Source organism: Bos mutus, chromosome 15, assembly GCF_027580195.1.
Source record: "Bos mutus isolate GX-2022 chromosome 15, NWIPB_WYAK_1.1, whole genome shotgun sequence".
Classification (NCBI taxonomy): Eukaryota; Metazoa; Chordata; class Mammalia; order Artiodactyla; family Bovidae; genus Bos; species Bos mutus.
The window spans coordinates 41,877,942-41,892,741 of NC_091631.1; the positions used below are offsets into that span (position 1 = coordinate 41,877,942).

The 14,800-nt window shown below is 36.2% G+C and overlaps 1 protein-coding gene across 1 annotated transcript in view; it reads left to right on the forward strand.

Annotated features, from left to right (window-relative positions):
* The window catches only part of PDE3B (phosphodiesterase 3B), a 167,595-nt gene extending 155,483 nt beyond the window's left edge, over positions 1-12,112 (forward strand). Inside the window, exons 13-16 of the mRNA XM_070383989.1 lie at positions 2,451-2,654; positions 4,888-5,049; positions 8,297-8,552; positions 9,756-12,112. Of these exons, the coding sequence (XP_070240090.1) occupies positions 2,451-2,654; positions 4,888-5,049; positions 8,297-8,552; positions 9,756-9,970 (837 nt within the window). The 3' untranslated portion in view covers positions 9,971-12,112. The remainder of the gene's footprint in view (positions 1-2,450; positions 2,655-4,887; positions 5,050-8,296; positions 8,553-9,755) is intronic.
* Positions 12,113-14,800: the final 2,688 nt, after the last annotated feature.

A 14,800-nucleotide genomic window follows, 5' to 3' on the forward strand; every position in this document is an offset into this window, starting at 1 on the left:
GATGACTTAGATGGCCTTTCCTCAATCCATTCCCATGTTTACCATGTCTTTAAAGCTTCTAGTATTGTGATTATATCTAGATTCTAATATTGATTCAGATTTCTTTCCATCCTCAATTTTATATTTCTTTGGTAATGTCAAAGGGCAATTTGGATGCTGCAGGAATTCTGAACTACTGGTTTTTGTTTTCTTGTTTTTTTAACTGATCTCATTAACTGAGAGTTTAAGTCCAGTAGCTTTATAGGACACTCATTATGCACTGTGGTTTATTGACCTGGGAGTTTGATTACTTCTTCATGAACAGAGTTGTTCTGATCATTTATCAGTCTTTATTGGATTTAAACATGAGTTAGTTAAATCACTTTTATATGTAAGTTGACTTCTTAGCAAGTCTTTGACGTTGAACATGTTCAGTGTTTAAATTTGACACGTATATTGTAATATGATTACCACCAGAGCAATAGCTAACACCTCCGTCACATCACATAATTAACTTCTTGGTGTGTGTGGTAAGAATATTTAAAATCTAGTCTTTAGCAACTTTTTAGTTCATAATATAGGATTGTATAATCACAATGCTGTACATTAGATCTCCAGAACTTATTCAACTTTAAAATATATATATTTATTTACTTGGCTGTGCTAATTCTTAGTTGCTGCCCACAGGATCTTTTTTTTTATTCCATAATACATAAATTTTATTGAAGTATAGTTGACTTACAATGTTTCAGCAAGGTGATTCAGTTATACATGAACCACATATATTATTTTTCAGATCGTTTTCCATTATAGGGCTCTTACAAGATTTTGACTGTAGTTCCCTGTGCTGTACAGTAAATGCACACAGGATCTTTGATCTTCGTTGCAGCATACAGGATCTTTAGTTGTGGCATGGGGATCTCATTCTGTGCTCCCTGCATTGGGAGCATGGAGTCTTAGCCACTGGACCGTCAAGGAAGTCCCATGCATCTTCTGAATGCATGTTTGTGCCCTTAGACCACTGTCTCCCAATTTCCCCATCTTCTTGTAACCACCTAGTTCTACTGTAAATAGAGTTCAGTTTTAGATTAAACATAAGTGATACCAGCATTTGTCTTTTTCTGTCTAACTTATCTCACTTAGCATATTGTTGTCAAGGTCCATCCAGGCTAGGATGCCCTTCTTTCTCATGGCTAACAAATACTCCACTCTGTGTATATATATTGCATCTTCTTTATCTATTCACCCACTGATGGACATATATTTTTTTCAACCTTTTTGTGACCCAAAGTTTAAATCATCACTGCTAACATTAAAATCAAATGATGTTTTAAAAAAAATCAAATGGTAAATATCTATGTTTATATCTAGACTATAATTAATTTTTACAGATCTGTAAAATGACCTAATTAGGCTCAGAATATGCATTGTAGCTGAGATTATACAATATTCTTATCTGTCTTTTTCCATTAGAAAGTGCTATGAAAATAGGGACAGTGTTTTTATTTTTTATTCTCAGCCTTTAGCACTAGCTATAAGAGTTCTTTTAATAATTACTATGCTTGGGGGACTTCCCTGGCAGTCCAGGGGTTAAGACTTCCCTTTCCAATGCAGAGGTGTGGGGGTTCGATCCCAGGTCAGACCTAAGACCCCACATGCCTTGTGGCCAAAAAGGAAAAAGAAAACAATACATAAAACAGAAGCAAATTAAACATCTTAATTACCATGCATATTTAATAATTTTAAAAAACTTTTACTTGTGAGAGATGGAAGAAGCTTTAAAAATTCTGTAATCCAGTGATTTTTAGAATCTATATTCCCAAATCCTAGACTACTGAGGAGGTACCTCAGGGTCTTCCACTGAAGTGAAATGGGAAATACAGTGCCTAGATCTACACCACTTGGACAGAGGATTTGTGCTTTTACCTGTTTGATACTTCTCTGACTCCCAGGTCCTGTGTCAGCTGGGAGTATAGGATGTGCCTTTCTCATACTTACGGGTCTCCAGCTCACCATGCACAGAATATTCTGGGTTCCTCTCCTTAAGTCACCACCACCATTCATTCCATGCTAACTAAAGAATAGTAATATATCCCGAAACCTGCTCTCTCTGTCCCTGATGGTTTTATTTACAGAAGCTTTATCTGAGAAGTTTCACTGCTTTAAGGAAGCAGACCTCAAATATCAACTTTATATCTCTTGGTAGGCAGCATGGTGTCTGCAAGGAAGATGAACCTTGGAGACAAATTACCCTTTCACTTACTAGCTATGAATGCTGGAAAAGTGTACCTTATCCTCTTTGCACTTCAGTCTAATCCTTTATCAAATTATCAACCCTTCTACACAAGTATTAAAATGCCTGGCATGTAATAGATACTCATTGTATTCTTCCAACATGATCCTAACTCTGTTTATTACTAAAGTTCAATATCTTTTGAGATGCCTGCCTCATTTTTCTTGTTCCTTTTTAGGCAGTCTTATACAACGACAGATCTGTTTTGGAAAATCATCACGCTGCATCAGCCTGGACTCTATATCTTTCTCGTCCAGAATACAACTTCCTTCTTAATCTTGACAATGTGGAATTCAAGCGCTTTCGTTTTTTAGTCATAGAAGCAATCCTTGCCACAGATCTTAAAAAGCATTTTGATTTCCTTGCTGAATTCAATGCCAAGGTTTGTTATGCAAATTAATTCCTGGTTTCAAAGCAGAAATTATTGTCGATGTTACTGACAAAAGGTATTTTTTTAACATTAAGTCAGAATATCACTCATGAAGTCATGATAAATCTGGTAAGACAATATATATGCCAATATTAAAAAAATTATAACATGTCCAAAAATAACGATTGCTTGTGACATTTCCAATTATGTCAGTTGAAGCTTTCAGGGACAGATTTGAGAAAGTTATGCACAGTGCCAAGAAAGGCATTTTATGAAATTAAATATGTGTTTCTAAGAAGCCAGTTATTCCTGCTTTGCTGTACCTGTTTCCCTTCTCTATGTTGTGAAGTGTTTAACTGGCTGGTGTGGGAATGGAGAAGTACTTGAGAATGAAGCACTCATTGAATTGCTGTCTATTAGGACTGCCCACTGCGTGCAGTCATCCTAGTTAAGAATAAGGCATAAACAGGCTGAAGTTGCTGTCCTCACAGAGCTCACATTCACCATGGAATTGATCACTGCCATTGTGTGATGGTGGTACTAATGGGAGCGTGTTGTATCCCTCAGAGGTTGGGGTGAAAAACCGTTGAGAACCACTGCTTTAGATTCCTGAGGGAAAGAGGCCCCGTATTTTGCAGGCAGGAAACCATTGTTTTCTTGATAACATCCTTGCCCTAAAGGAAGGTGTTACCTTCAGGGTAGAGGGGCTGGGTGTCAAAGGAGTACACACTTAACCTCCTGGAAGGAGGCCTGTATATGTCACTGTTGTGATATTGATAAATGAAAAAAAAATTTATGAAAATTTTTATGAAAAATTTATGAAAAAAAAATCAGCACAATATCAGTTTGCCTTTAAACTTACTTCATAGCTGTGTAGCTCTATTAATTTAATTTTTATTTTTACTTAAAATTCATTTAAACGCTTAAGTCATAGTAAGTAAACAGAAGTTCTTTTTACAGGTGAAAGATTAGCCCAAAACTTTGGAATCTGTGTTCCTCAGAGATATCTGTTTGTAGTCTCAGGAAAATGTCACATGAGTGACACATGGGGAACAGCTTGCAGATCTTAGTTCCCTGAGCAGGGATTGAACCCAGGCCTTGGCAGTGAAAGCAGAGTCCTAACCACTGGACTACCAGGGAATTCCCTAGACTACATACTTTCAATCTTAAGAGCTCGCCTTTCTTTTAACTGTTTTCTGTGGTGGTGGTCTACATAGAGTTCCTTTAACAAAATGGGTGGATGCCAGGGAATTCCCAGGAGGTCCAGGTTCAATCTGCTAGGGAACTAAGATCCCTCAAGTCATGCAGCACAGCCAAAAAAAAAAGGAGGGAGGATGGTGGATGCCACTAAAAATCTAATATTACAGTACAGTTCCAAAGTCACTAATCTGGCCCTCTCACTTTATTTCTTACAAGAGAAATTTGAGTTCTTGAAAGGCATGGTAATTTGCCTGATAACTACCATTTATTTAAATAACAATGTTAGCGTTTACTATGAACTGTGCATTTTTCATTCATTAATCCTCAGGCAATACAACTAGATTGATATTATTTTTCCTATTTTATAGATGAAGAAAGATAGACTCAAAGAGCTCAAGTAATTTTTCCAGCATTACTCAATGATTGGTAAATCATACTAAGGCAGGATTTAGAACCATAGAGATCAGCTTTTAAGACTTGTATTCTTTCAGCTATATCACTGTGCCTTTTGCAGTTAGATCCTTAAGCATGCCTTTCTGAGACAAATAGTTACAATTCTTATATGATTTGCTTTTGCATATACATATATATTTTATGTCATATATACTAATATGTACAGTATACAATATACACAAATTATAATTTTCTGCAGTAATCACAAATATTGAAACTCATGGTTTGTTCTGCTTGTATAATACAGTGCTCTACTTCCACTGAAACAAAGCTGTAAATGACACTTCAAAGAGAAATTTAACCCATACAGGTACATGTCATGGCACAAACAAAAGAAACATTTATTGAAATTCCTTCCTGTCCAGAGGACAGGAAACAGTTTTAAGATAATCCAGTAAAAAACAAAAGTTGGGGAATTCCCTGGCAGTCCAGTGGTTAGGACTCCATGCTTTCACTGCCATGGGTGAGGATTCAAACCCTAATCAGGGAACTAAGATACCACAAGCCAAACAGCGCAGCCAAAAATAAACAAAACAAAAAACAGACTCTTGTGCCCTCAGTACCTACAATAATTCTGTTTTTCCAATGATAGGCCAATGATGTAAATAGTAACGGTATAGAATGGAGTAATGAAAATGATCGCCTCTTAGTGTGCCAGGTGTGCATCAAACTGGCAGATATTAATGGCCCAACCAAAGTTCGAGACTTGCATTTGAAATGGACAGAAGGCATTGTCAATGAATTTTATGAGCAGGTAAGTTGAAACATGGGATTGTTGGGACTTTTAAGAGCTGTCATCTGAAGACACTGCCTTTTGGATTTGGACAGCTACATTAAATACTTGAAATGAGTTGCTTTAACCAAAAATGGTTAGAAATTGTTGCATTTGCTCTGCTTTTAATATTGTCTCAGCTCCTTTGCCTTTGTTGCTAAAATTGAAAGACAGAAGTTAAAAAAAAAAAAAGTAATAGCTTATTGTCAATCTGGAGTAGGTTGAATATACTCCAGTCTAGAGCTAAGGGAAGACTACATTATGATTCCAAGATCCCTTTCAACCTTGAAAACCTATATAACCTAAGCATAATTTATTTCCAAAAGAAGCTGTTTAGTTGATTCAGCATATATTTAGACTGTATTTTTAAAGTATCAAGCCATTTTCAACCTGCTATAGAAAGACTGCCTTAGAAATATCAACTGGGTTGATGGGTTATGTAGGATCAAAGTCCTGGCAAAGGGTAAGAAATCAGAGCTAGAAATGGGGACAAAGTAGTCACTCAGTGGCTTTCAGGGTTCTAAGATATCAACATGCTGTTTTCTCATGGGTTTTTAAATGTTGTCTTTAAAATGATCCTACTATTTTGCAGTCTTCACCTATTTTTTTGTACAATTTTGAGGCTCCCTACACTGTAGAAAAATACTGATTTCCCCACAAGTCTAATGTTACATTATCTCAAATACAAAATAACAAATACATACTCTTAACTGGAATTGTATTCCTTGGGAATCCTTACTAGACCCTGATCAAGAAAGATCAAGAGGTTTACCAAGTAAAACTTCTGGGTCATGGCTTTCTCACCATGAGTTGCTACTCTGGTAGGAGTGATGCACTGCATACTTACAAACCATGCACACTTATCTGTTACATCTTGTCACACCCAGACTGTACTGAGTGACCAGCAAATGTACCATGTCTTTCATCTACCTTAGCTAAACATCCCAATAAAATAGTGTATACTGTGCTGTTTACAAGTTAACAAAATACCATACTGTGTAATTATGAAAACAGATTAGTAAAATCTTAGTAATAATCTTAGAATAATTTTCACTGATACATTTGAACTAAATTATGTATAATTTTAAGAAATAAAGTTATAAATATTTAATTTGTAGATTGCAGTATGTATAGTGGTTTGCATATTCCTATCCTCATTCTCAGAGATAATTGAAGACTGCCTCAGGCTTCAGTTCATATTCACAAAAGAATTTTATGCTAGGGAAAATTCTGTCTTTATATTATCTGTACAAACATTAGTAATAAAGTGGTAGAAAATGCCCATTTTAGAAAATCCACTAATTCAGTGAAAGAAAATGAGATAATTTCATTTAGATGCATTTTATAATATATCTTTAAAGTATAGAGATTAATTCTTATTAAGCAAACTTGGAAGCCATGCCTGAGGTTGAATCCTGGCTCTTCTTCCTTACCAGCAATGTGACCTTGGGTAAGTTACTTAACCTCTCTGTGCCTCAATTTCCTCATTGAGAAAACAGGAATATTGATGGTACCTACCTCATAAGGTTGCTTTGTGGATTAAGTGAATTAATACATGTCAAGTTCTTAGAACAGTTTTCTGACACATAAGTGCTCAATAAAATATTATAATTCCAGGTCACACAAAAAAACAATATTTCAGACAGTTTCACTTAATCTTTCTAAGTTTCATTATTCCTGTGTCAAAGGAGAAAAATGATATACTTGATAACCCTAACACACAGTGGTCATGAAGGTTAAATGTATATAGGAAGTCAGCCCTCATCAAAACCATCAGATTTCCTTCTGTCTTGTTATGCTATTCAGCTTTCTTTAGATACGGATGCAAATTTCTAACCTTGCTCAACCTTTTTTTTTTTATTAATTTCATTATACTGTCTTTATTTTTACTTTTATAGCCATTACATCAGGCTTCCTTGATAGCTCAGTTGGTAAATAATCCACCTGCAATGCAGGAAGATCCTCTGGAGAAGGGATAGGCTACCCACTCCAGTATTCTTGGGCTTCCCTTGTGGCTCAGCTTGTAAAGAATCCTCCTGCAAGGCGGGAGACCTGGCTTCGATCCTTGGGAAGATCCCCTGGAGAAGGGAAAGGCTACTCACTCCAGTATTCTTGCCTGGAGAATTCCAAGAGGTTGCAAAAAGCCCATTACATGCCATGGGCTTAGAAAAACCAAACTCCTATTTAAAAGTCAGATGTACGAAACTGTAGAATCCTATGAATAAACCCACCTAGATACATTTTTTAAATATTATTAATGTTCATCCTCACAGGAAACAAAGCCATGTAAGTTTTTTAATCTCAGGACAGTTTCTGGTTGTCTCCTCAGGATTGTGTTGGCTCAGCACAGATACGCACTGCTTGCCTACAGAACTTGTGCACTGTGAAGAGTATTCACCCTCCACCAGTTCAGATACTCAGCACTAAAATGTTAATATTGTTACTACTGTTTGAGGACTGCTCGGCACCGTGCTCAATATATACTGCTTGTCATCCTATAGCAACCCTGTAGATGATTATTCACATCTTACACGTGAATTAGGCATAGAGCTGGCCCAGCACCACACAGGCTGTAGGCAGCAAAGGAGGTTCTGTAATCATGTGTCTGATCTCCAGCTGTGCTCTCCAGAGCCCTGGGGACCACAGATCGCCGGCCAGGCAGTTGGGGCAAATCCTCACCTCAAACACAATTGCTCTACCTCTTTCTGTTTTACATATTCTAATTTAGATTCATTAAAGGGTTCTGCTGTTACAAAAAAAAGGGAGATGTTGAAAAGCATTAGAAAAGTCAACTCTACATTTGAGGTACAACTGCAACAAAAAATGTTTCTATTATACCATCTCCCCCCTAGGGGAAAAAGGATCTATGTCTGATACTATAGAATTTTGACAATTTATATAGAATTTATATATTCTAGTAGTATAATTTTGATTTGTTCATAACTATTTGCTTAACTTAGTTGAAAAGATGTATATTTTTCTTGCTGCCTGTATATCAACCATACTGGTTGACTGGGAGTGTGAGAATAAAGTCTTGTTTAGGATTTTTCAAATAGTAGAAAAAGTTTTATAGTTGGAATGACAGAGTAATTTTCATTGATACTTCTTTCTAAAAATTATTTTGAGTTAGACTGTTCTTGATTAAAAAAACCTCAAGGTAAATTTTAACAACAAAGCTCAGTGGTTCTCTCAGCAGTTAAAGATGTACTTTCCTTTTTCATATGATCAGGGAGATGAAGAAGCAAATCTTGGTTTGCCCATCAGTCCCTTCATGGATCGTTCTTCTCCTCAACTAGCAAAACTCCAGGAATCTTTTATCACCCACATAGTGGGTCCCCTGTGTAACTCCTATGACGCTGCTGGTCTGCTACCGGGTCAGTGGATAGAATCAGAAGAGGACGATGATACTCAAAGTTGTTATGAGGAAGAAGATGCTGAAGAATTAGATACAGAGGATGAAGAAATAGAGGACAATCTAAATCCTAGTAAGAATATAGGGATACTGTCGTTTCTTTAATGTTGTTAATTGCAAATGTCCATTTAATTTGGATTTGGGTCTTTCCTTTTAAAGATACAGTAGTTATATCTTAAGTACTATCTAAGTGTGCAGACTGAATAATCTTGGTTTGAGTAGCTACTGCTTGGGCACCATGTGAATGCTATCATACAACAAGCATTCTGAGTTAAAGCAGCGTCGCTGGAGATGCTGTCCTCCAGCCAGTGCTCTTCAGCAGGCTCTGCCTGTGCACGCATGATGGAGCTGTTGCCAAATCTGAACTTAGGTGAGGTGGCTGGTCTCAAGGACTAGTCCTCCTTTGCCTGACCCCTTCTCACACCATGCACTCCTGTTAACATACCCTTCATATAGACTTGGGAATAGCTCATTCAACCCAGTTGGGAGAAGAGGAAAATATATACTCTTTTGACTCTGAGGAAAACCAAGCTTTATAGCATTATGGCTTTGAAGTACCAAATTGTAATTCATAGTTTTTCTATATAAAGCAATATAAACCAACGAGTGTAAATGGAAGATGAAAAAGACATTGTCACCTTTGCAACTATAAATTAAACTAGTTATTTGCTCTTTAATGTAGGATTTAAATTATATCTAGCTGTTTTTTTTGTTTCCCAAGCATGCTATATAAATCAGAACAGATAACATAGCGTGGAACAAGATAATAAAAGAACTTTTCCCCACCCTACCTTGTATTCAGGAGTAGCATAGTGAAGAGTAATTGTATGGCATTACCATCTGATGTCATCTTGGGAAAGTTGACTTGTAAAAATTATTTATGCTCACCAAAATTTTGATAATTGTGTTTAATTCAACACATTTTAAAAAAATCCCTTAGAAGGATGGTTTTTAACTTTGCATTATTATCATTTGAAATTTCAATACTATCCTCCTTTCGCCCCACAACTCCCACCCCCACCATCTTCCCTAATACCTTAACTTATTTTTATCCATAATACTTAACACTATCCAACACACGAGTGTCTTGCTTCTTTGCTTATCTAGGTCTTCCCACTAGAAGGAGAGCCCCATGGTGCAGAGATTATTTTAATCTTACTATAACTTTAAACCCAGTGCTTAAATAAATGCCTGGGATGTAACAGGCGCTCAGATATTTATTGAATGATTGAATCATATTGCTATGATTAGAATACACATGTGTTAAATTTCACAGAACCACAAAGACGGAAAGGCAGACGGCAAATATTTTGTCAGCTAATGCACCATCTCACCGAAAACCACAAGATATGGAAGGAAATCATAGAGGAAGAAGAGAAATGTAAAGCTGATGGGAATAAACTGCAGATGGAGAATTCTTCCTTACCTCAAGGAGATGAGATTCAGGTCATTGAAGAAGCAGATGAAGAGGAAGAGAGACAGCTGGAATAAAAGAAAAGGCATGTTGAAGAAGTGCCTTGGGCCATGCCATATGTCGATGTCATTGCCCAGTGCTCACCACCCTGACTTGGAACTGACCGCTCCTAGGTCGACAGGCCCTAACACTGTGAGAGGATCCTTGCTGTGCCAGCGTTTCCCACTCCCATGCGCTTTTTCACCACACGGACGAAAAGTATCCTTAAGAGCTTGGTTTCAGTTGACTTGTATTGCCAAGCCCATACTCAGTGCTTTTACTGGTGTATAAATACTTTGTCATAATACTGCTTTGCTGAGTAGAAGGCTTTTATTGTTCATGAGGCAGGAGCTGTACCTAAAAACTCAAGTAATTCACTGTAGTTTCCTAAGTGGCCAACTTTCTGCTTTCTTAAAGACATGATTTAAAAAAAAGAAAAAACAACAAGGGAATTCCACTCGGCGCCTTCACTGCTATGGCCCAGGTTTAATCTCTGCTTGAGTTCAGTCCCTGGCCAGGGAACTAAGATCCTGCAAGCCGCACAGCACAGCCAAAAACAAACAAAAAACCCCCAAACAAAAAGCCCCACAAAACAGGATTCATTCATATTGTATTTCCAAATGTGTCTTTTATGTCTTTGACTGTTTTGGGGGAGGTGGGGAGGAGCAGTCTCTGTCTATCTAAAAAGAGAAATCCAGTGTTGCCTTCCTGAGGGGTCTGTTTAATGCAGTACACTGTTCGGTGTTCTCCAGCTAGGTTTATCCATGAAGGACTGAGTAACCTTTGTTATATTTAACAAAACCCAGGTGCATCAATTTTTGATGCTTTTTACTGTTTTGTTTTTAAATCTACTACTACGTGTATGTTCTTTCTCAGAGTATTCAGGTTTGCCATGGACATCTGAAGTCTGAATTCCAGTCTTATCAATTTTATATTCCATGGTTGAATTTTAAAGCTGTTTAGGTTTAACAATGAAGGAATTTTATTCTTTAGTCAAAACTGTTCTTATTTTTACTCTTGCTCAGGATTAGTATTTGTAAACACTGAGTTTAATATAAACACAAATTTGTCAGAAGAAAAACAAAAACCTGTCCTAATATTGACGTTAACCTTTTATGAAACAAGCATTATTCTCTCTTCTTGAATTTGAGACTAATTAAAGCCAAGGAAAAGGAGATGTCTGTCTTTTGCCTTACTACAAAAATCAGATGCAATTAATCGTATCAAAGATAACAAATGAAATAGTGTGTGCTCTAAAGGTCACATGTTGAATAAGTAATTGAATATGTGCTTAATCTTTAGATCCCTATCTTGGGTGTCATGTGTTTAGTTACTATAAAACCCATGTTCATCTTTCTGTTAATCTCCTTTTGCCTTGAGACTACACAACAGAAATGACCTATGACTACTCAGTACATCTGGAGCCCAACTACAAGTCTAGTTTCTGAGATAAAGTAAATGATGGGAGTACTTATTTAATTTTTATATTAAAAGTATTAAATATTTTGGTAATACCATTTACACAAAAGCATATTAAGATAATTCAATGAACCATATTTACAATGTTTATAAACTTGCTAGGGTCCAGATATATACCCTGGTTGTGAAAAATTTTTGAATATATAAAGTACAAGCCAGAATGATAGCAAGATGGTAGGCCAATATTTTCCATTATTCTTAAGAGACCATATTATATTTTGAATCCATGTGGCTTTGGAAAATAAGTTATGTAACATTTTTTGTTTTCCAAGATAACTCCTTTTTTAAAATTAATTTTTATTAGCGTATGGTTGATTTACAACAGTGTGTTAGTTTCTGCTGTATGGCAGAGTGAGTCAGTTATACATATACCCACTCTTTTATGTTCTATCCCATATAGGTCATTACAGAGTATTGAGTAGAGTTTCCTGTGCCAGGTAATTCCTTTAAAGTATGATGTCAGCAAGCAATTTCTTAACTATCTAGATTATATAGCCTATCTGAAAGATATCAGTTAAGGACCCATGGAAGTGTTGAAAGTTTTGATCCTGTATAATATCAGAATATTTAATGAATCACTAAGCTTTATTTATTTGATACTTTGAGTGCTGAACTCCTTCCTACTATTTTTGCTACCATTGTCACATCATTGTAAACCGGTCCCTCATTACTGAGTAATAAAATTGTATCTAATTTACTGAGTTTGCCCTTACAGTGTATATATCCTTTGCTTCTGTTTTTCTAGAGTACATTTTCTGTCCTGCAGAAATACATTTCTGCTACTGAAAAGTACATATATATATATATAAAAATTCATACACATGCATATGTACATAATGAGACAAATTTCCTTACTATTTTACTAAAACATTGTATTGGGTTTTTTAATGTATATTTTTATTTTCTCAAAAGCAGCATGTTTTTATGCTATTAAATGATATTACTGAAAACTCATTAACTAAGTTAACCTTTAAATTATTTAACCTTTACTAAGTAATTGACATATATTAAAATAACCCAAATACTAAAAAAGTATTCTTCCTGAAACTTAAATTCATAAATTGTAAGAAATGAATGTGAGTGTATGTTAAGTATAAACAGCACTAGTAGATGGAATCTTACTTGAGAAATTGCAGCCAGTCGTATTGCAGGTCCTATTTTGGTTATTAATGAGACTAATTTTTTAATTAGAATCATTTTCATCATGAATTCGCTGTTTTAAGTCACTGGTCTTATAAATAATCTTGTAGTGCTATAATATCTGTGTGTTTACTGACATTTTTCTCATAAAAGGCTATTTTTTAAAGTTACTTCATGATTTGAAGACTGTTCTGCTCTTCTCACTCTGATGCTGTTAAATTTTTATACTTATTTTTATAAGAATCCTAGGAATTCTGGCACTGCTTCAGTCTCTGTCTATATTGTATCATCTCATAGGAACAACCTTCACACAAGAGATGAGTAAGTAAAGCCAAGCCATTCTTTACTGTAGCTGCCAGGCCAGTCAGCAGCTCTAGAGGGTGTTTGTTGGGGGTTGGGGGAGCAGTGACTGTTTTGTGGAGCAGGGATGAAAGTGTCCCAGAGATTTTAATGCTGAGAACTGAAGACTTAATGAGTTAGCTCGGAGGTGATGCCTTGTGGACAGAGAATAACAGCATGTGTAGAGGCCAGGAGAAGAGAAAGCATACCCACCTTGGAGGAGCCAAGAGATTTAGGGTAGCTGGGACTTAAGAGTGCAAGAAGGAATGGTAGAGAGAAGGTGGTTCATGAAGGGCCTTTTAAAGCACAACAGGACACTTAAAACCCTTTCAATTTTTCCCCATTTCCCTTTGGAATAAAGTTTAATCTGTAAGTGACAATTAGATTCACATTTTGTGAGGATCATTCAACTAACATACCATGTTGAGTAGAAGAGTAAGATTAGATATGGGGAGACCTCAGTGATCTAGATAGACTAGGATGGGTTGTAGGACAACAGTAAAGCAAAATGGACTTAAGATTTAAAACATAGAATCAATTTGTCCCAATTAATTGGATGTGATGGTAAGAAAGATGATGAGAGTAACTTTCAGGTTTCTGATCTGGACAACTGTCAGTGTCATTCACAGAGGTAGGGTATGCCAGAGAAGGAGATTTTGGATGTGATAGTGAGGTGTGTATGTGTTCTGTTGGTTCTCTCTCTCTCTGGACAACTTTGACAAAATAGCCAAACACAAGGAAACAGATTTAAGAAAGAATAGCAGAAACAGCAGATTTAGACGTCCCAATATCTTCAGACTATACATTGAATTATCAAAAACAATACAAAATAATGATGTATGAAATGTTTAAGAAAATATGGAATGACAAAGGTGAACAAGCAGTAAGAAATTTTAAAAGTATCCAAACTTCTCAGCACCAACAATGGAAACCAGAAAAGACTACATTATCTTCTCATACTCACGATGTGTTAGGCGTTATTCTTAGTGATAACTTCGATATGTGATAAAAAAAATATGTAAGATGCTTAAATCACAATCCTTATAATGTAGGTATATTATTGTCACAACCCTCATAATGTAGGTATATTTTTGTCACAATCTTTATAGGTATTATCATCTGTTTTGTAGGGAGGAAATTCACCAGGTACATAAAACAAATGTACTTATCTGTTAGTCTCAAAGATGCATAAATCAAAAGTTGGTAGAACTTTTTTGGTAGAGAAAATTGACAAATCTACAACTCAAGCAGGAGACCTAACACTCAGTAAGTTAAATAGACCAGAAATTAGTAAAAATAGCACAATGAACAGTCTTAATTTGTTGGACATACACTGAACCTCAAATCCAACAAAGAATATTTTCTTAAACATTGAAGGAACATTTATAAAAGTTGACCACAGGAACTGTATTCAATATCCTTAATAATATCCTAATGGTAAAGAAAAAAAAAGTTGACCACATGCTTGTCTATAAAACAAGTTTCAATAAATTTCAAAGATGTATCAAACCATGTTCCATGATCACAAAACAATTAATTAGAAATAAATAGCAAAGAACTCTGAAAACTATGAATGCTGGATAGATTTAAGAAATTGCTCCTAAATAACTTCAGAGTCAAAAATGGTAACAGGAGGGCGCTAGTGGTAAATAGCTGCCTGCCAATGCAAGAGATGTGGAGTTCGATCCCTGGGTCTGGAAGATCCCCCGGAGAAGGAAATAGCCCACTCCAGTACTCCTGCCTGGAAAATTCCATGGGCAGAGGAGCCTGGTGGGCTACAGTGCTTGGGGTCATGAAGAGTCAGACATGGCTGAGCACACGCATGCACCCATTTCACAGGTGAGGAAAACAAGACTTGACAGAGACCACATGACGCAAAGCGAAAGAAGAGGACAAACGGGAAAACTGGC